The 18487-nt window shown below is 38.6% G+C and overlaps 4 protein-coding genes across 5 annotated transcripts; 2 read left to right on the top strand and 2 right to left on the bottom strand.

Annotated features, from left to right (window-relative positions):
* The first annotated feature begins 958 nt into the window (after nt 1-958).
* On the top strand, nt 959-2844 carry LOC117792193. Its single transcript, XM_034632225.1, has 3 exons — nt 959-1190; nt 1255-2287; nt 2347-2844. Exons 1-3 carry the CDS (start codon nt 959-961, stop codon nt 2792-2794), a joined length of 1713 nt encoding a protein of 570 aa, XP_034488116.1. The 3' UTR covers nt 2795-2844.
* On the bottom strand, nt 2828-4562 carry LOC117792024 (enolase-phosphatase E1). Its single transcript, XM_034631975.1, has 3 exons — nt 4166-4562; nt 3855-4111; nt 2828-2999 (listed from the first exon to the last, which is right to left on the bottom strand). Exons 1-3 carry the CDS (start codon nt 4516-4518, stop codon nt 2854-2856), a joined length of 756 nt encoding a protein of 251 aa, XP_034487866.1. The 5' UTR covers nt 4519-4562; the 3' UTR covers nt 2828-2853.
* Nucleotides 4563-6992: 2430 nt separating this feature from the next.
* On the top strand, nt 6993-18487 carry LOC117792932 (egl nine homolog 1). 2 transcript variants are annotated; one of them, XM_034633270.1, is made up of 5 exons: nt 6993-8099; nt 14669-14954; nt 15017-15097; nt 15161-15300; nt 17261-18487. In XM_034633270.1, the coding sequence occupies exons 1-5, from the start codon at nt 7579-7581 to the stop codon at nt 17712-17714; spliced, it is 1482 nt and encodes a 493-aa protein (XP_034489161.1). In that variant the 5' UTR covers nt 6993-7578; the 3' UTR covers nt 17715-18487. The 2 variants fall into 2 exon arrangements, with proteins under 2 accessions (XP_034489161.1, XP_034489162.1); XM_034633271.1 differs by lacking the exon at nt 6993-8099 and adding an exon at nt 13126-13791.
* LOC117792933 (probable mitochondrial import inner membrane translocase subunit Tim17 3) lies at nt 8190-9236 on the bottom strand. The gene has a single exon (XM_034633272.1). It carries the CDS (start codon nt 8982-8984, stop codon nt 8274-8276), a length of 711 nt encoding a protein of 236 aa, XP_034489163.1. The 5' UTR covers nt 8985-9236; the 3' UTR covers nt 8190-8273.

Raw genomic sequence — 18487 nt, 5'->3', positions numbered from 1 at the left:
ATAGCAACATTGTTACAAAAATCGACGTTGAAGCATTTAAAAAATTATTAATAAATTTTTCGTTGATTTCGACTTCACAAACAAATATCATATTTTTATAATCTAGAATAATATGTAACAAATGTAACTCAGCTTAACCGTAAAGTCGAACATTTTTTTTAAAACCATGCACAACAAATAAATAGTAACTGCCGAAACCAGGACATGGTGCGTAACCTTGCGAATAAGCTGCCCAAAACGGAAACAATCAAAAACAAGAAAAAGAGCTTATCTTCAAAACGCCAAAGAGTTTATACCCTTCCAGAACTCTGTATTCAATTTTTGACAGACTTTTCCTATGACAACTGTATGATTAGTAGCACAATTGTAAACAAATTTGGTAAGGATGTATAAATGTTTAAAAACAGCGTACTTTATGTACACGGTCGACGGTCATTGATCGAAGTGGAATTCACAATAAATTTTAATTTTAGTAAATGTGTTTTCCGATTTTCTCTTAACTATTTTGTAAGCTGGGTCGAATAAGCTGTTGCTCTGAAAAGTTGACGAGTTTGGTTTAAGTTGATTAATTAAGATATTTATTATGTGTACTTGATATAAGATATTTTTATTTTTGAAGTTTAAATATTAATTATCAAATCTGCGTTTGAATTTTAATTGTATATCCTTCCGCTTATAATTTAAATTTATTTAAAATTTGTAATACTCGTATGTAGTTGGTTAAATAAGCTGAGTTTACAGAGTCTTTACCAATTTCTATTAAGATAGCGTCAAAACTGCGGGACTAGTTTGAAAAGAAGCAGAGTGTCGACTCGACAAAACTGAAAATACCCTTTGCAAGGGTATATCAGTGAAGCAAGCAACGCGCGGTAACCGCTAGCAACAGTGACCCCGTAATGGAGTGCTTTCAATATATTGATAAAGCGCCACTGCATTTATCATTTCAACTGGAGAAGCTATGGGCACGCATACGAATCGTGCGTATTTAAATTCCTGTGTTAAAGTGCCTATAGATCCGTGCAATAATTGTCCAGCGCCCGTCTACAATCGTCCGAAGCTGTGCATGGGAAAGCAGGAGAAACCAACTGGGGCGTGCTCCAAGTCCGTGGATGCAACAGCAACGGCGACGGCAACATGGACTGGCCAAACGGGCATCAGGTGCTTGGCCAAGTTCTATGACAGCATACCAGGTAATATATATTTTTAGATATACATATATATAAATATATACTTAATTTAAACTCTGGCTTAAAGACTACTGCGAGGTGAAGCATCTGCACAAAGCAGAGTTCTACTCAACGCTGGAAAGCCTGCGCACCACCAGCAGAAAGCTTCGGGCTCAACCTGCTCCTCCAGAGCCGGTTAAGGAGCGTTGTGGCAGTGCAACTCCAAGCAGTGGATCCCTAAAAACAAAGCAGCGAAATGTTAAGAGCAAAAAGGCGAAAAAGAAACCACAGGCATTGTTTTTGACTTCCAGCATACCACCTCTGGCCTTACCAGACCAGGTATTCCCCGCTCCCGACACCCACAGCTCCACTTGCTTAAGTGAAGAGTATGACAAGTGTCTGCGAGATTTAAGCCGGCTAAAGAGTTTTAAGCACGATTTTGCCATTGAGGTAGCCGACTTTAAACGATCCCTTAAGAGCTTCGAGCTGGAATTCAAGCGCAATGCGGAGCGTCCCAAATCCACCAGCAGGAATGGCACACAGACTATACCCAAGGTGACAACGACAACTCCAACTCCAGCTCCAACTCCAAAGGCTAAGATTCCTGCTATGCACACAGCTGAGCGTGCTAAATGCAGACGTGAGATCCTGCGTCGATCCTTAAGTGTCAATGATTTAAGTGGCAATGCAGCCAAGTCCACACTGATGCCGATGAGTAACTACTTTTCGGTCAAGGATGTAGCAGTCGGCTGCAATGAGTTGCCCAAATTACATATTGAATCCCCATCGGTGTCTTCCAAGCGCAGTGGCAGCAGTGTCGCCTCCGGCTCCAGTCGCGTCCGTAGACGTCGCGGACGAAAGGTGAAAGTATCATCCGCGGATACGGAGAAACAGCCCGTCCCGCTGCTGAGCATCTTTGAGCTAGAGCAGCTGCCAAAGCGGACACCAAGCGTATCTCCACAGCATCCAGTGGCACGACCCAATCTGGCAGCTACTCTTCGTGCTGAGGTTTCACGCAAAAAGGTTAAGGAGCTGCAGAACAACTGCACCTACCATGATCCCAGGCCTCAGTTTGACTGGGAGGTGCGCAAGACGCCCGCCTGGAAATCCTTATCGCTCAAGTGAGTTTCCCGCATCGAGTGCCATTGCATATTAATAAAATAAGATGACTCTCTTCCAGTGAATCCCATAAGGCGCTGCTGTCTATACGCCTGGCCACTCGCAAGGCGGAACAGGCGTTTCAGGAGCGTCAGTATGAACTGCACATGCAGATGATGCAGCAGCGTGTCAAATCCGCACCACTGCTCCTCGAAGGACCCACCTACTGGGGCCCAGAGGTGGGCAAGCTGAGTCACACCTGTCGCAGCGAGGGCATGCGTCACACCTGCGAGAGCCAACAGCGACGGAGCAAACAGCACAAGAAGAAGTGCAGCAACAGTCGCTGCCCGACTGCAGCCACAGATGCGGAGGTGAAGCTTCAACAGATCCGCAAGATTTACGGCTCTCAGCTCAAGCCTGGCTCTCGGCAATCTCAGCGCTCCAGCTCGCGACGTCGTATTCCGCAAGAGACACCTGATCCCCACGACAGTGCAGATGATCTCTGTAGTGTGGATCGTGCATTCCTATAAAGATTAACTAGCCACAAATAATACAAGTAAAAATTCTTTTGTCTACCCAAGTCAAAGCTTTATTCAGACGGTGGCTTTAGCTTCAGTAGAGCCGTAAAGTCATCGACCAGGACGTGGTCACGCTTCTGCTCCTCGCTTAAGGGTGCGTTGCCAGGTCTCTGGAGTATTATGGTCTGCATGCCAGCAGCTCGGGCAGCATCGGCCTCTGTAAATGTAAACAAAGTTGGAACATCACAAGAAAGAATGGCAATCGTCGGCACGACGAAGATTTATTTACATCCTTGCAGCCCTGTATTCAATTATTGACTGATCGTTCCCATGCAGGAATCAAATATGGGTTCCTTTACGTCCCGAATGAACTATTTCGGTAAAAGGTTCTATTTCGGCTAATTTCTTTCAGTTCCGGTTTCACTATCGGTACGTATGGTACAATTAAATTTAAAAACAAAAATATGTTATTTAATTTGAGAGAAACCCAACTTAAATTTTAAGGTATTTAAAAAAAAAGAAGCAAAATGATGTATGGTACATACAAAAAACAACAAATAACTTTTGGGAAAAGGGTACCGAAAGAATACCGGTACAAGCGTTTCGGTTTTCGGTTCTTAAAAATAATTTTATTCGGTTACGGTTCCGGTACTCAAAATGAAACGGTTAATTTGGGTTAGCGGTTCCGGTATTTTTCTCTGATCCTATAACAACTATACCTCAGGATTCCATATACAGAATCTGTAAGATGGGTTGAGATATCTAAGAATCGATCGTTCATATGGTAACCCAAATTTGACCAGCTTGTATAAAACAATACCAAACATACTATTTGTTAGTTTGGTTGAGCATTTGAAAATACAAAATGATTATGATATGTTGTCGATCGTTAAAGCACCTGTTTCTCTTTGAGAGCCGATAGAGCACTGCACTTGTATAAATACATCTTGATCTAGAAAATATATTTCTGAGGTCTGTCTGTGACACAAATTTTCCCCTTGACAAATGTAATAAACCTTTGCCCTGCAAACACAGGGTCTAAAAAATGATTGAAGATAAGAAATAAACGAACCGCCTGGAACATCAGTGAGGAAAAGCACGTGTTGTGGTTCCACCTGCAGAGATTGAGCAATCTTTGTGTACGACTCCGACTGCTGTTTGTGGCCCACGTGTGTGTCAAAGTGTGCGCTGAGATGTGGCAGCAAATCACCCGCAATGCTGTGCTGGAATATTAGTTTCTGGGCCGCCACACTGCCGCTGGAGTAGACGGCAATTTGTAGACCAGCATCACGCCATGCCTGGAAAGCAGCGGACACATCCTCATATACACTGCAATGGGAGAGACATGTCAAGACATGAAGTTACCGCTTTAGTTCCACTTACTGTCCCTTTAGTTCTCCGGCAGCATAACCCTTAGCCCAGATTAAACCTTGTAGCGTTTTCAGCGGCGTCACCTTCAAATCTCTCTCGATAAGATAACTTACAAATTTAGTGATTAGCTGCTGATCTACATCGGATGATGACTCTAGAGATTCCACATATTCGGCAAATTGAGGCAATTGCTGCAAGTTCTTTACGATTTCCTTTGTGTCCTTCGTTTGCCATGTTTCCTGCAAATAGTTTCCAGCATTTTTCTTGGCATACGGAAATAGGACATCGTGCACAAAACTAATCGAGGTTGTGGTGCCTTCAATATCAACTAGCACCACTTTGGCTGTGAAATTTGACGGTGTCATAGCGCCACAGAAACGGCTCAAGCCGAATTTACTATGGTAAATACATCTTGAAACATATTCCTCCTAAAAACTTGCAACGGTGCAAGGCTGCCACCCTACAAAATTTCCCGATATGGCAGCTTGTATCATTTTAATCAAATTTAAAATTTTTTGCCCCAAGAAAATTCACCTAATTTTGCTTTTTCTTAATATTGAAGATAGAATTTTTTAAATTTTTCCAGAATTTTTGTTAGAATTTGGTCGATTTTTTAATATTTTTTAGAATTAAATTTGTAACTTTTTTCCCCTGTGGGTAACGAACTTCAAGCCTTCATTAAAATGTTTTCCTTAATTTTATCTAATTTGGATTTTAAATTTTCATCAAATTACTAATTTACTTTAAGACTATTGCATTTTGAAATTTGCATTCACCTAAATTTAAATTTTCCAGTGTAGCCACACGCGACCAATAACGCGTTCTAATTAATACTGATTCAGTATTTCTTAATTACCATCGGATATACCAGAACAGTCTGGTATATTTTAGGTATACAATTTATCGACGTTACTCCTAATTGGCAAATTGCTCCTCAGTTTACGCGCGCAGTTTAATTTTTTTTAGTTTTTTTGCAATTATTGCCTAGAGGCCGGTGCTAAAAAGCTTTCCAGCCAGAAACAGCTATTTATTTCTCTAAAAAGTTGGGAACTGTGCATAGCGCCCGGCGAAACGGGTGATTCACAAATGTAGAGCTGCCAACTTGTTTCAATAGTCAAGTCGCAACAAAAAACGGGCTGGTTGATACTGTCGATAATTCCGACGTCCAATTCGAAAAAAATATTTAAAATATTTTAACAATTGTTTAATCTTAAAACAAAAGTAAATTTGTATCCTCAATAATAAAATAAAATAAAGGTGATCAATTTTTTAATGCTGTGTGGTCGTAACCTCTGGTGGGGTTTATTTGTATTCATTATCATTAAAATTATTTTCAAGATTTAAAATTAGAGAAACACCGAAACGAAATTTCACAATTAATAGCTGGTGTAGACAAAATACTTGAGCTCAAAATTTTATTTTTTTTTCAGATATCGGCATCGTTTTTATCATTACCAAAAAAAAATTTAGCTTAACTATTTTTGATTTAACAATATTTAAAATTAAATAATTAAAAATAATAATTATGGTAGATAAAATTAATATATATTTTGGTTAAGTCAACTCTACCGTTCTGACTAATCCTTTGGAGAATTTATTCTTAATGAATACATATATAAAGTAATGTTGCTATTAAACTAGAACTAGTCGGCCGGTGCTACAGTCGAGCATACTCGACTGTGGGAGACCCCGTACTTACTATGGCAAAAACTAATAATGGAAAAAATTAAAATTTATTTAGTTAACTTAAATGCACATTCTATCATATTGGTTACAATGTCTTATAAAACATAAAAGATTTTCATACAAAGACTTGATTTTCGCCCGATCGGTCCTATGACAGCTATATTATATAGTGGTCCGATTTGAACCAACTTTGGACAGGATATATAAAACCAAGTCATATGCTTATTGTATCAGTTTGCTTTAGATATCTCATAAAACAAAAAAGTTTTTCTTACGAAAACTTGACTTTTGACCGATTGTTCCTATGGGTGCTATATGATTTAGTGGTCCGATTCAAAGAAGAAACAAACTTGACTTGCCTGCAAGATAGAGGAATCTACATACCAAATTTGGTGTCACTAGCTTTTAAATTGTTCTTTTAATTTGCATATGAAATTTTTTTCGATTTGTGGGCGATAAAGGAGCGTGGCCGAATTTTGTAACAAACTTGATCTGCTTGCAATATAGAGGTGCCTACATACCAAGTTTGGTGTCTCTATCTTTTATAGTCTCTGAGATCTAGGTGTTCATACAGACAGACAGACAGACAGACAGACAGACGGACGGACATTGCTATATCGACTCGGCTGTTGATGCTGATCAAGAATATATATACTTTATAGGGTCTGCCACGCCTCCTTCTGCCTGTTACGCACATATTCGTTAAAACAAACCCAATACCGCCGTTTGCGCAGTTTTTAATAATTTTATTTGAAACCTGGCAGCACTTGAATCGCAGAGGAGCAGCCCTGATCCCAGAAAAGTGTTTATTTCCCATTTTCAGATCAAATTACATTCTATTCAATAAAAGTGATATTATTTATATTAAAAAACTTTCATTTTATGGAGTTTTCATATTTATAAAGCTAGAATTTTTTAAAATGTCGCAGAATTTTGCTATAAATATTATTATATTGTCGATTTTTTTTTAATTTTATAGAGTTAAGTTTGAATTTTGAATTGCGCGCCGTCCATATTTCTCACCGGAACCAGTGTAAGCAGCGGAGCCGGTGTTGAATAAATCGTTCAAAATAAGTTCAATGGTTCAGGGCTACCAAACATCGTTGCGATAGTTTGTGAGTGTAAAATAGCCGATTCGCAATCGATTGTACTAGTTCAGATCGGAACAAAATCTATTAATTATCGTGAAAGTGAATAGCATTTTTTATTTTTCAATAATTTGCATTTTTGCACGCGAATTTCTGGAAACAAAAAACGCAGAGTACAAATCACATTCAGTGCCACGTGCGTGAAATGTACCAAATGATAAAACGGCTTGGTGAAAACTAAATAACAAAAAGAAGACACTGACCACACAGCTGGCTACAGCTGCAGCAACAACAACTACAACAACTACAAAAACAGAGGCAGCATCGTTTTGTTGTTATTATTTGACTGGGCCTACGTGATTAAAATGGACATAGTATTATAGTATAGTCAGAGTCCAATTGCTAAATGAGTTCTAGCGAAATGGCCTGAAAGCGAATTGGTCAATACACACACACACACGCTGCCGACGCCGCTTTTTGTTGTTTTCTGTTTGCTTTGCAATAATTGTTGATAGTGTCGCGCCAGCAATCAAAAAGAGACAGTGTATTTTTTGAAAATACATACATACAAACGTACGTACACCCACAACACGTTCAAGGTTAAACAGACGTTGCCAATATGATGTGGTGAGCAGGGGACGCGGCAAGGACATGCAGAAGTCACAGTTGCCACAGGCATCATCGTTGATGGCACACTGTGCCATCTGCGGCACGCCCGATCAGCTGTTGCGCTGTGCCAAGTGTAAGAGCATTTACTATTGCTCCATAGCGCATCAGCACTTGGATTGGCCGACACATCGACATGACTGTCGTCATCTGGCGCGTCAGAAGCAGAACAACAACAACGCCATCGGCAACAGCAACAGCAACAGCAACAAAATCCAAATCCAGCAGTTGCAACAGGCTGTGGCAGCGACAACGCTGGATGTGAGTGGAGCCAACTGCTCGACGGCACAAATGATGACACCCGCTGCACAGGCTCAGAACTGGCCAAATGAGCTGGACGAGCTGCTCAATTTCTTTGGGCAGCCGACAATGGCATCACCGTCAGCTCAGCCAGCAACTGTTGGCCAACACCATCCGCAGCATCATCATCATCATCAACATCATCATCATAATCACAATGGCTACCAGATTGGACTCACAGATGCCAGCTTCATGGGCAGCGGCAGGTGAGCTGATGCCTATATAAACAAACTCAATAATATTATCATTCTTATAGCTAGACTTGGGAACTTTAGTTGAATGAAGATAAAGTCGAATATTTGACATCCAATGCATATGCATTTAATTTGGCTGATATATTAAGACTAAGACTGCCGAAATGGATTTAAATGTTTTATGTTTTAAAAAAAGTTAGCCAGTTTAACCAGCTCTAGCAGGGACGGCGGCGGTTTGGCGTAATCCTGGCTCCCGTTTTGAATACTCTCCACGGGATTCGTTTTCCGGCCTAGCATTGAGACGCGTGTTGACCTTCTGCTGCTGTTGTTGTTGCTGTTGCATTTCTCCACAACACGCTCAATCTCCGCCAGCGCATCGTTGGCACTTCTACTGTTCTCCTCATTGACACTGGGTGCCACTGAGAACAGCTCCCATTCCGGGCGTATAGGATTATTAGCATGCTCGCCGTTGGCAGGTTGTGCAGCATAAATTGTGGCCACTGCTGCGCCGGCTCCTTCTATTAAGGCCAGCACCAGTCCTCCAACCAATGCGCCATTTCCCATTGCCTTGATTCCGTTACGTGCGGCGAGAATTCCGCCCGTTGCAGCTCCGCTAATTATTGAATTCCACGTGTCCTCCTGCTGCCTCATGTAGACCAATGTGCAGTCCACGGAACTGAACGTTGCACCCCAAACGGCAAAGTTACCCGCCATCGCTGGCGTTCTCATTTTAACGGAATCCAAACCGCCGTACAGTCCGCGTACCAATCCAGCTGGCGCATTCCTAAATCCCCGCATATACTGAAACATGGTGCCCCCGATGGCTCCCATTAAAAATGCACAGCCACAATCCTCCACAACGCGTATAGGACATGGCTGACGAGTATACTCAACCATTGTAATCAAGGTCGTCAAATTTATAAGATTAGTTTGCTAGCTAAATTTCGTAGTATCCGACTTGTCTGTGGGTCAATATTAATGGCAAATGTTCGATCTTCGAGTAATTTTTTTTTGTGACTATACAGAAAACGTGTGTTCTTCAAACTAATTTTCTAACAAGCATGATTACAAAATCTTAATCTTATGCGTAACAAAAGATGAAATCTATTTATCAATCAAAGCCGGCTTTTCATGTAGTGAAAAAAATCGATAATTTAATACACACAAAACCAACCGAAAATCTCCCAAAAATGCATGGATAAGTCGGGTGGTTTCGCTTTCTGTGGCACCCCTGGAATATATAGTTTTTCAAATCAAACCTTTCATTTGTTAATAATATATAGTTCAATCACACCTTTCATTCGTTAATAAGTTTTTGCAACCATATTTTTGATAAATCAGACAATTAGAAACATAAAGATAAAATCGAACAGAAATTTAAAAAAAATAAAGTATGTTTCAGAAAAATGGGAAAAAGAGGAAAATTGGAATTTCTTTTTTAAATGTATACCCTGTGTGGGTATTAATTTTGTTAAATGTATGTATGTTAAGAGGCAAAATATTCTTCAACAGCATCAACAGCCGAGTCGATATAGCCATGTCTGTCTGTCCGGAATGTAGACTCACTATAATTTCAGGCAAATACAGTTTTTTTTTAATTTTGCCACGCCCACTCTGCGGTGCGTATTTAAAAAAAATTTAATATTATTTAAATTGACAGTATGTGCATTTAAGTTATTAATCGGTGTATAGTATCCTATATCCTGAATCTGAGTGCCTAGGCTCAGGGAATCTTACTGTCAAATTCGCTCGACTGATTTGCTTGTTTTTATGTATTAGTAGTTAGCAAGCATCAGTTGCTTATAAATCGAATGGTTTTATTTAGATATTTACAGGGTTTAAGGATTTATTAATTCTTATCTAAAGTATACAACGCCCCAATGTTTAATATGTTAGTCGTATTGGTAGAAACTATTTGAGCTATACATATATATGATAAGATACAAATGAAATGCTGCTAGTAAATCCAAGTCCAGGTTTAGATTTGCTGCGACAAATGATTCTCTAATTACACAAGCCAACGCCCCGGGGGTATTACGAATATATGTATGTATGTATTAATGAGTACACACAGGAGGCGCTAATTAGCGATAAGCATTACGTGCCCAGATCTTTGGCACTGACTGCAAACCAAGTTGACTGTTAGCCTGAGAATTTATTGTTCTTTTTCTTTTTGTTATTGTTTTTTGCCATGAGCAAATATGTGTCTTGCGATTAGATTGGCTGCAGCTTCGAGTGTGCCGCACATCGTCTGGAATGTTTACCTTATTGCCGTTACGTGCACCTTAATGTAATGCACATGGCCGAGTTAATCCGAGTCAAACCGAATTGAACACAAACGCGCCCGAGTGTCATCCCCATTCCCATGTCGAAGCGGCGCACGTACACATTTAGGTACATTTGTACAATTGTATGTGAGTATGTACAAATGGGTACACTTTGATTTGTTAACACCTCTCGCGAATTGCAGTCGCATTTTGCGACCGGCGCCGCTGACTTTGTAATTATTCTGTTGCGCAGTTGCTTGTTGTTTTTGCAGCGACCGAATTGTTGTGTTGTGTTGTTATATTTATATTTATTTTACAAGTGGCATTAACAGATATAATAGCACTATGTACCATGTACACACGCACACACACATACACATTGCGCAGCACTTGGCAAGCATTTTTAGCGCAATCGACTCGATCGATGACTTCAGTGCCAGATTTGGCTGATTCATCGATATGTTTGCAAATTTCTTTTGTTAGGCTTATCGCATTCAGTGTATATTTTATTCTAAGGTGGGTGGTCCCCATCGCGCATTGCACTTGGGTGGCCTCTCTTCTCTCTCCCTCTGTCTCTCTCTCTCTCTTTTTTTATTGCGTTGTGAACGCGTTCGCGCGGCACGTACACAAAATCAACTTCATTTTTTTTTTGTAATTGCGCTTAACGTTAGCAATCAATCTATCTCTGCTAATATTTCGCGTATTAAGATTGGATTTGGATCTGTTGTTCTTTATCAAACAATTAGCAACATGACATGTCGCATGATCTGATTTCGCTAATTTTATTTTCCTTGCAAACATTTTTATCCACATACATCCGTATATATGTTCGTATACATATTAAGTGTTAGTAAGAGTGTTGTATTTTAAATGTAAACAACATGTTGCGCCAAACTGCCAAAGTTGAACTGTCGTGTACCCAATGTCATTTCAGATGAAAAAGATTGTAATCGATTGCGATTTCAATTGGCATTACAGACACTGGTTACATTTAACTGTAATTAAACTGTTGCTTCCGCCGCGCTGTGTTGCCTGCGTGCACTGGATCAGGTGGTACAATTTGGAACTCCAAAAGTTGCCTAGCAACAAACAGATGCACGTCAAAAAAAACCAAACAAAACTAACGTCTCGCTCACGTCACTTACGCACGTCACAAGGTCGACTCGCAGTGCGTGTGCGCCGCCCTCGACAGAGTTGACCGCAAACTAGTGATGAGCGAAATTGTGATTTTGGCATCACTGTGACTTGTTGTACATTATAAATTATAAAAAGTACAAATATTCTTCTCAATTAATTATAGTATTCTTAAATTATTAAGTAGAAAATAACTTTACTAATAACAGATATTAGCAACTAATATTATATCAAATTCTTAATTAATGGGTTCATCTGGACGTTGTTAGCATATTACAGATTATTAAATTCTATCTACCCCATTTTGCGAAATCCACTTTTTGTTTAGAGTTTTATTTGCCCAAAATATTATGTGGAATGGCCAAGTCTTAAGAATTAAAACTACATCGAAAAGGACTTGGCCAAAACTGTCGAAGATGGTTGAATAATATAAAAACATAAATATCTAAGTAAACTTCTTGAAATAAATATTTCATTTTGATAACTTTAAACTTTAAACGTTACCTAAATTTTGTTTTTACTTTTTAGTTAAACCAATCGTATGACAATTTTGTGACAAAGTTTTCAAAACTATCAGACCTGTTCCAGCTTTCTCTTTCTATGCTTACTTTTAGCATGCCCGTCTTGCCATTATCTGTACTTGACTCAGTATATTTTAAAATTAAGGCTTTCTCAATATTAGACTGCACATATTGAAACAAACTTATCGTTTTTATAAGTTTCTTTACTGTGCAACCTGTGACAACCAACAAATATCACGCATCTCTGGTGAGTGGTGCACGTGCCGTGTTCACTGACATCGCACGTAATATATCAAAGGCAAAGGGCTAAAATCGATCATGGTACGTAAATACGCACACACATGCACACACATCATTTTGTGTACTTTCATCTACAATGTAAATTGCTTATGGCGCCCTTTTCAAACTGAACTACACATTTCGCATACGAGCGACTTTGAACTGGGCCGTTGACCCATATTTATGGAGTACACGATGAATTTTTATGCTATACATGTCTATAGGCAACATACATATGTATGTATGTATTTACAGCTGCCAGCTTTTGTTTTGCCCACTTTTCAGTTTCGTGTTTTTGTTATTATTAGCAGTTTCTTATAGCTTTATCTCAGTGACTTTGTCAAGCATATTTAAATGGGTTCGTTCACGCCTCTTCCCTTTTGCTATGAATTTTCACGCATGTGCGTCTGTTTGTAAATGTGTTTGATGGGCTACGTGAGCACTGGCTCGTTCAATGTGTGAGTGCTTTGTGTTTGCCACTGTGTTTGCATTTGTGTTTGCCACTGTGTTTGCTTAAGTGGCGACGAGTCGTCGTTGCAAGCAAGTTGAAGGGCATGCGGAAGCGAGCGATTGCCGATGCTCGTTTGTAGTTTGATAAAAGCAAAAATATTGCGCCCCAATTGTCAGAGTAGTAGTCACAGGCAAAGCCCCATATAATCTGCGACCGTTTTCGTTTCGTTTTTAATTATTTGCACCTACACACACATACAAACGTATGCATTTAAAGGTAGCGCTTATCTTGCTAGCCAACAAACATACCTACATACACATAGACACTATAATCTTCACGACGCGTCGCGACTCGCGACGCCGATCGAGTTCGTTGCTGCCGCTGTGGCTGCCGTAACCTCCATTCGCATTCGTGAACGCGCTTCCAACGCGAACGGTCGCACCTTAACAAACGCGCAGTTAGACAGTATTATTTTGTTTATATAGTAACAGTGCAACATATTCAACGAAAGCAATAAACAAACCTGAACCTGAAAAGTACAAAAACAAAACAGCTGCAATTGCAGTTATACAAACAAATAATAAAAAAAAAAACAAAAGAATACGATAAACTACAGCTGTTTATTGACACAAGCGTACGCTTACCAACACTGTTTCGCACCCGCACAGATAAAAACATACATACATATATGATAAAAACAGCCGGCTTTAGCTCTCTCTCTACTTTACCTGCTCTGTTTTTACCTCTCTCAATCGGACACATAAAAACTGGGAGTCAATCTGAAACTTTCATCAGTTGTGCGTGAATTGTTTCCGGAGTCGTTTTCGATTTGCCAACCTCTGCCAGATAGATGTAAAGTTTTTTGTATAAAGAATTAAGGATTAAGTGCAGTGACATTCGAAATTGAATAAAAAAAGTGAATAATAAATTCGAAAGCTGAGTAATAAACGTAAAATGATAACCTCCACAACAACGGATTACAAGAATTTCTTTAAGCATTCGGCGCATCCTGCCAATGCTGAACAATATTTTCGCGAGCTTTTGGATAAACGGTAATTACTATTCAACTTTCCGGGATTTAAAGAAATTTTTTCTTTTCAAATACGGTCATCATATAGTGAAAAAAACCAGTTCAAAATTCAAGTCTATGTTTCGATCTGTATTATAGATTCTATAGCATGTGATATTTTGGCAATTTACAAATTTAAATTCAAAAGAATTAGTATAAATTAAAATTGTTAGACCTATATATAACTTAATTTAATAATAAATGTAACTTTCATTTTTAAAATGCTAATTATAAACTTATTTTTGTGACTAAAAGTTTTATACTTGTAGAGCAACAATTATTTGTAATTAAATTTTCGAATTCCCGGTCAGGTAACACATATAAATCATGAATATTTTATAATTTACTGCTCTTGAAAGCGACATTTATTATTTCTTTAAATTTGTGCAAAATTCTAGTTTTATTTATTTTGCTTTGTTTATCCAGAATTTAGCGTATAGCCATCTGCTCTCTCTCTCTCTCTCTTTCTCTTTCGTTCTCTCGTTCTCTCTATTTCTCTCTAGGGTTCTCTTTCTCTCTGTTTAGCTAGCTGTATGTATGTTATGGATTTTTGGACTACGTGACTGAAACATGTCTAACAAATAGCAATTATTTTATGGGCTTAGCATTATAAAAGTGTCGTAAAATGTGAAATATATTCATAGTAGTACTTCTAAGAATAATACTAAATATTTGCATATCGATTTATCTGAGACTATATGTAGATAGATTTGAATAAATATACTTATTGCAACTAAGTATGCAGTTCGTTCCCGCGTTAATAACTCAAGGTCACCCAAGAAGATTGTACAGATTACAGATTAGATTGATTATCAAGGGATTATGTAATTGATATTTTTGATCTCTGTTTATCTCCACAGCGAACGACGATATGAGGATTTGTGTCGCAACATCATTAATGACATGAACCAGTATGGACTGTCTGTGGTGGACGACTTTCTGGGCATGGAAAAGGGCCTTAAGATCCTCAACGAGGTGCGCAGTATGTACAACGCCGGCGCCTTCCACGATGGCCAACTGGTGCACAATATGAAACCCGATGCACAATTTTCGGCGGTACGCGGTGATAAGATTCGGGGTGATAAAATCAAATGGGTCGGCGGTAATGAGCCTGGTTGCAGCAATGTCTGGTACTTGACCAATCAGGTAAGCCACTTAAGAACTTCGACAATAGAATCATTAACTGATTTATACCTACAATTAATTAGATTGATTCTGTCGTGTATCGAGTGAATACCATGAAGGACAATGGCATCCTGGGCAACTATCATATCCGAGAGCGAACGAGAGTAAGCCAGTTTTTCATTTATAGCTAAGGATATTTAAATGATATATTTATATAATTTGTACAGGCTATGGTTGCTTGTTATCCGGGCTCTGGCACACACTATGTCATGCATGTGGACAATCCCAACAAAGACGGACGCGTCATTACAGCCATATACTACCTGAATATCAACTGGGATGCCAGAGAAAGTGGCGGCATATTGCGGTAGGTTTATTAACATTGCGAGTTAATATTGCGAGAATTATTTCGAGAGTTGTTGACATCATTTATAGTAACTAGTCCACAATCATTCTGGGAAATTACCAAGTTCTACTACTGCTAATTGAGTGGAAATAGCTTTAGTAATTGTTATCATAACAAAACAGATGACTGCATTGATTATAATCAATTACACAAGGGAACATCATTTTTGTTGCATTAAATATAATAACTAAAATAGCTGCGGACGGCAGTTTGCGCTAGTGACGAAAGCAGCACAAAGGGTGCGAAAGGCAACTAGCAATATATACAGCTAATATGGAAAATTTACTACGACTGTCCGATCAGATCGAGTTATATACCGATTGAAACTAACAGAAATGGCATACTAAAACTTTTGCCAATTCAACTGGTTCATAAAAAAGGGGGTGTAAGTGGGAGGGGCAAAATTTAAATGATTGCAGCTAATGGGGCCGTTGGGGCCTTTTGGTATAATTTTTAAAAAATTCTTTTCAAAAGTACGCGTCGATTCATACCTCGATCACCCAAATCCGACTACTACTTCATATATAATTAAATTTTTTTGAAATTTTTAGTGAACTTCTCAAAATGAAATGAAAAGTCAGTTTGTTTATGTGTTTGTTCGTTTGTTTAGCTTAGATTTAATGATGGGGATTTATTACTTTTCGAAAATCTAGAAATGTTTGTTCTACGACTTTTTGAAAAAACCGCTAGTTTAGCGGGAAAACGCTAAATCCCTCTTAAATTTAAGCCCCAACAGTTTCAAAACCATAGAAGCTACAGATATGCCCTATATATTATTGAAAAGGTGTGTTTGAGGGCCTTACCTTTAAACTTTTTATACCCTGGGTATAATGTGATTGGCAGAATGTATGTAACAGGCAGAAGGGGGCGTGGCAGACCCCCCAAAGTATATATATTCTTGATCAGGATCAACAGCCGAGTTGATTGAGCCATGTTCGTCTGTCTGTCCGTCTGTTTGGACGCTTCGATCCCAGAAACCATAAGAGCTAGAGACTTTAAACTTGTTATGTAGGTTCCTAGATCCCATAGGCAGATCAAGTTTGTTTTTATTTTTGGTTCGGACCACTATATCATATAAGTGCCAAAGGAACGTTACATCTAAAATTAAGTTTTTGTATGAAAAAGTTTTTTACTTGTGGAGATATCAGAACCAAACTGATAGAATATGCCTCACCGCGAGCGAAGCGAGCAGGGGGCGGAGCCACCTTGTTTTCTAAAGTACTCAGGTAACATTTTACAGGTGGAATAAATATTACATTCGGAAACTAAGATTTATGTAATAAGAAGCTAAACCTCTTTCCGCATTTTATACCAGAAATTTTGGGCTGTGGAGTGACTTTGGTCACTAAACTTTTACCTCGTAAAGATGTTTTTTTTTTTGATTATATATTCTCAAAGTGCTGATTTAAGATCTGAAGTCAAATTTTTTGTATCAGCTTTAGTTTTTGAGATAAAATTAACACGTTTTTAAAGAAAAAAATATGTTCCTTTATTAGGAAAACCATTTGCAAAACAACCACTACTTATCAAAAACGATTCGAATTGGCTGTGAAAGTTATTTACCTTGATGTTATAATTACAATCAAGCTGTCGGAAGTGTAATAAAATAAGTTCAATATGCTCTGCATGGATTTAATCCGTTCTGTTTTCCAGAAAATTTATTGTGTTTTACAAATTTTGAGCTTTTTAGATTGCTGTATCTCAAAAACTAGAGCTGCTACAGAAAAAATAAGGGCGAACACAAATTAGTAACCAACAGGCATAGAATTCCATGCAACAAAAAAGAAAGTTGAATATTGTTCCCTTGTGTGATAATTGTAGTAAAGTTTTATTTTTATGAAATCAAGAGACAAACAGTATAACGTAGATAATTCCAATACGATTATAAATAATACTAATAATTCATGTTTTCAATCAATAGCATTCGACCAACGCCTGGCACCACTGTGGCGGATATTGAGCCCAAGTTCGATCGCCTGATATTCTTCTGGTCGGATATACGCAATCCACATGAAGTGCAGCCAGCTCATCGCACCCGCTATGCCATCACCGTCTGGTACTTTGATGCCAAGGAGCGTGAGGAGGCGCTGAATCATGCCAAACAGGAGAACAGCAAGACGAACAATGTCAGTTCCATTGCACAGCAGGCGGAACCTGATTCAACAACCACTCCTGCACCCACACCCGCACCAGCAATAGTAACTGCAGTAGCCGCAACATCCGCCTCCAGCTCCATCACATCTGCATCCGCATCTTCATCTACAGCGTTGTCAGCGAACAAAGCTTTGACACCCGCCAGTATGAACACGGGAAGTGGAGCACTGAATGCGAATGCGAATGTGGCAAACAGTTCCTGCAATGAGATTTGCACGTAGTCTGTTGTGGCTTCCTGTATATATATCTAGATTCTAGACCACATGTTGTGACTATGGGCAGAACACGATGCTGGTCAACCAAAAAGTGTAAATATTGTCTACACACACACACACGCACCCATTGTATAAAGCTAGCTAAAAATTAAAAACTTATTTATATATAAACCTTAAGTAAATAAGCTCCAAATATCTGAAGTGCAGTCAAGGACAGTTGTAACAGCCTGGAAAGTTTTGTTTTGTTTTTCCCTCAAAAACTGCACTTGTCTGACCTATATAAATGTGAATCAAAGCTCCTTTAGTCATTTAAAACGATAGTTGTATGTACTAAGTCGTAAGTTTAGTTATTCTTGCATTAACCTTTAGCTAACTGCCTTATCAGCCTCATGTTGATTGTTATTTTTATTATTATTGTGCATATTTATGATGTACAATCAATTATCAGGATTTTCGCGTAGTTTATTTTTAGTTTTGAGCTGGCAAAGTATTATAGCTAAAATGCAGCTACTACAAGAGCAACAGTTTATATTGATTTCCCATCTCATCGTTTTCTAAAAAAATTTGTAATTAATTTGGTTATCTTGTATTACCCTCACTCCACTCAATTCGTTGACTCATTATAGATAGGAAAAAGAGTATAACAAATAACCAGAAACTGTATCAAAAAATCTCTTTTATAAGCCTCATCAAAAAAAAGAAGATAATAACTATGATCAATTATGTATATCTATGCATATGTATATTTTTTTATTAAATGAAAAACTGTGCAAACTATT

Source organism: Drosophila innubila (genome assembly GCF_004354385.1).
Source record: "Drosophila innubila isolate TH190305 chromosome 3R unlocalized genomic scaffold, UK_Dinn_1.0 2_E_3R, whole genome shotgun sequence".
NCBI lineage: Eukaryota > Metazoa > Arthropoda > Insecta > Diptera > Drosophilidae > Drosophila > Drosophila innubila.
Note: the sequence above shows the minus strand (reverse complement) of the source record. Positions and strands in the feature narration are given on the sequence as shown.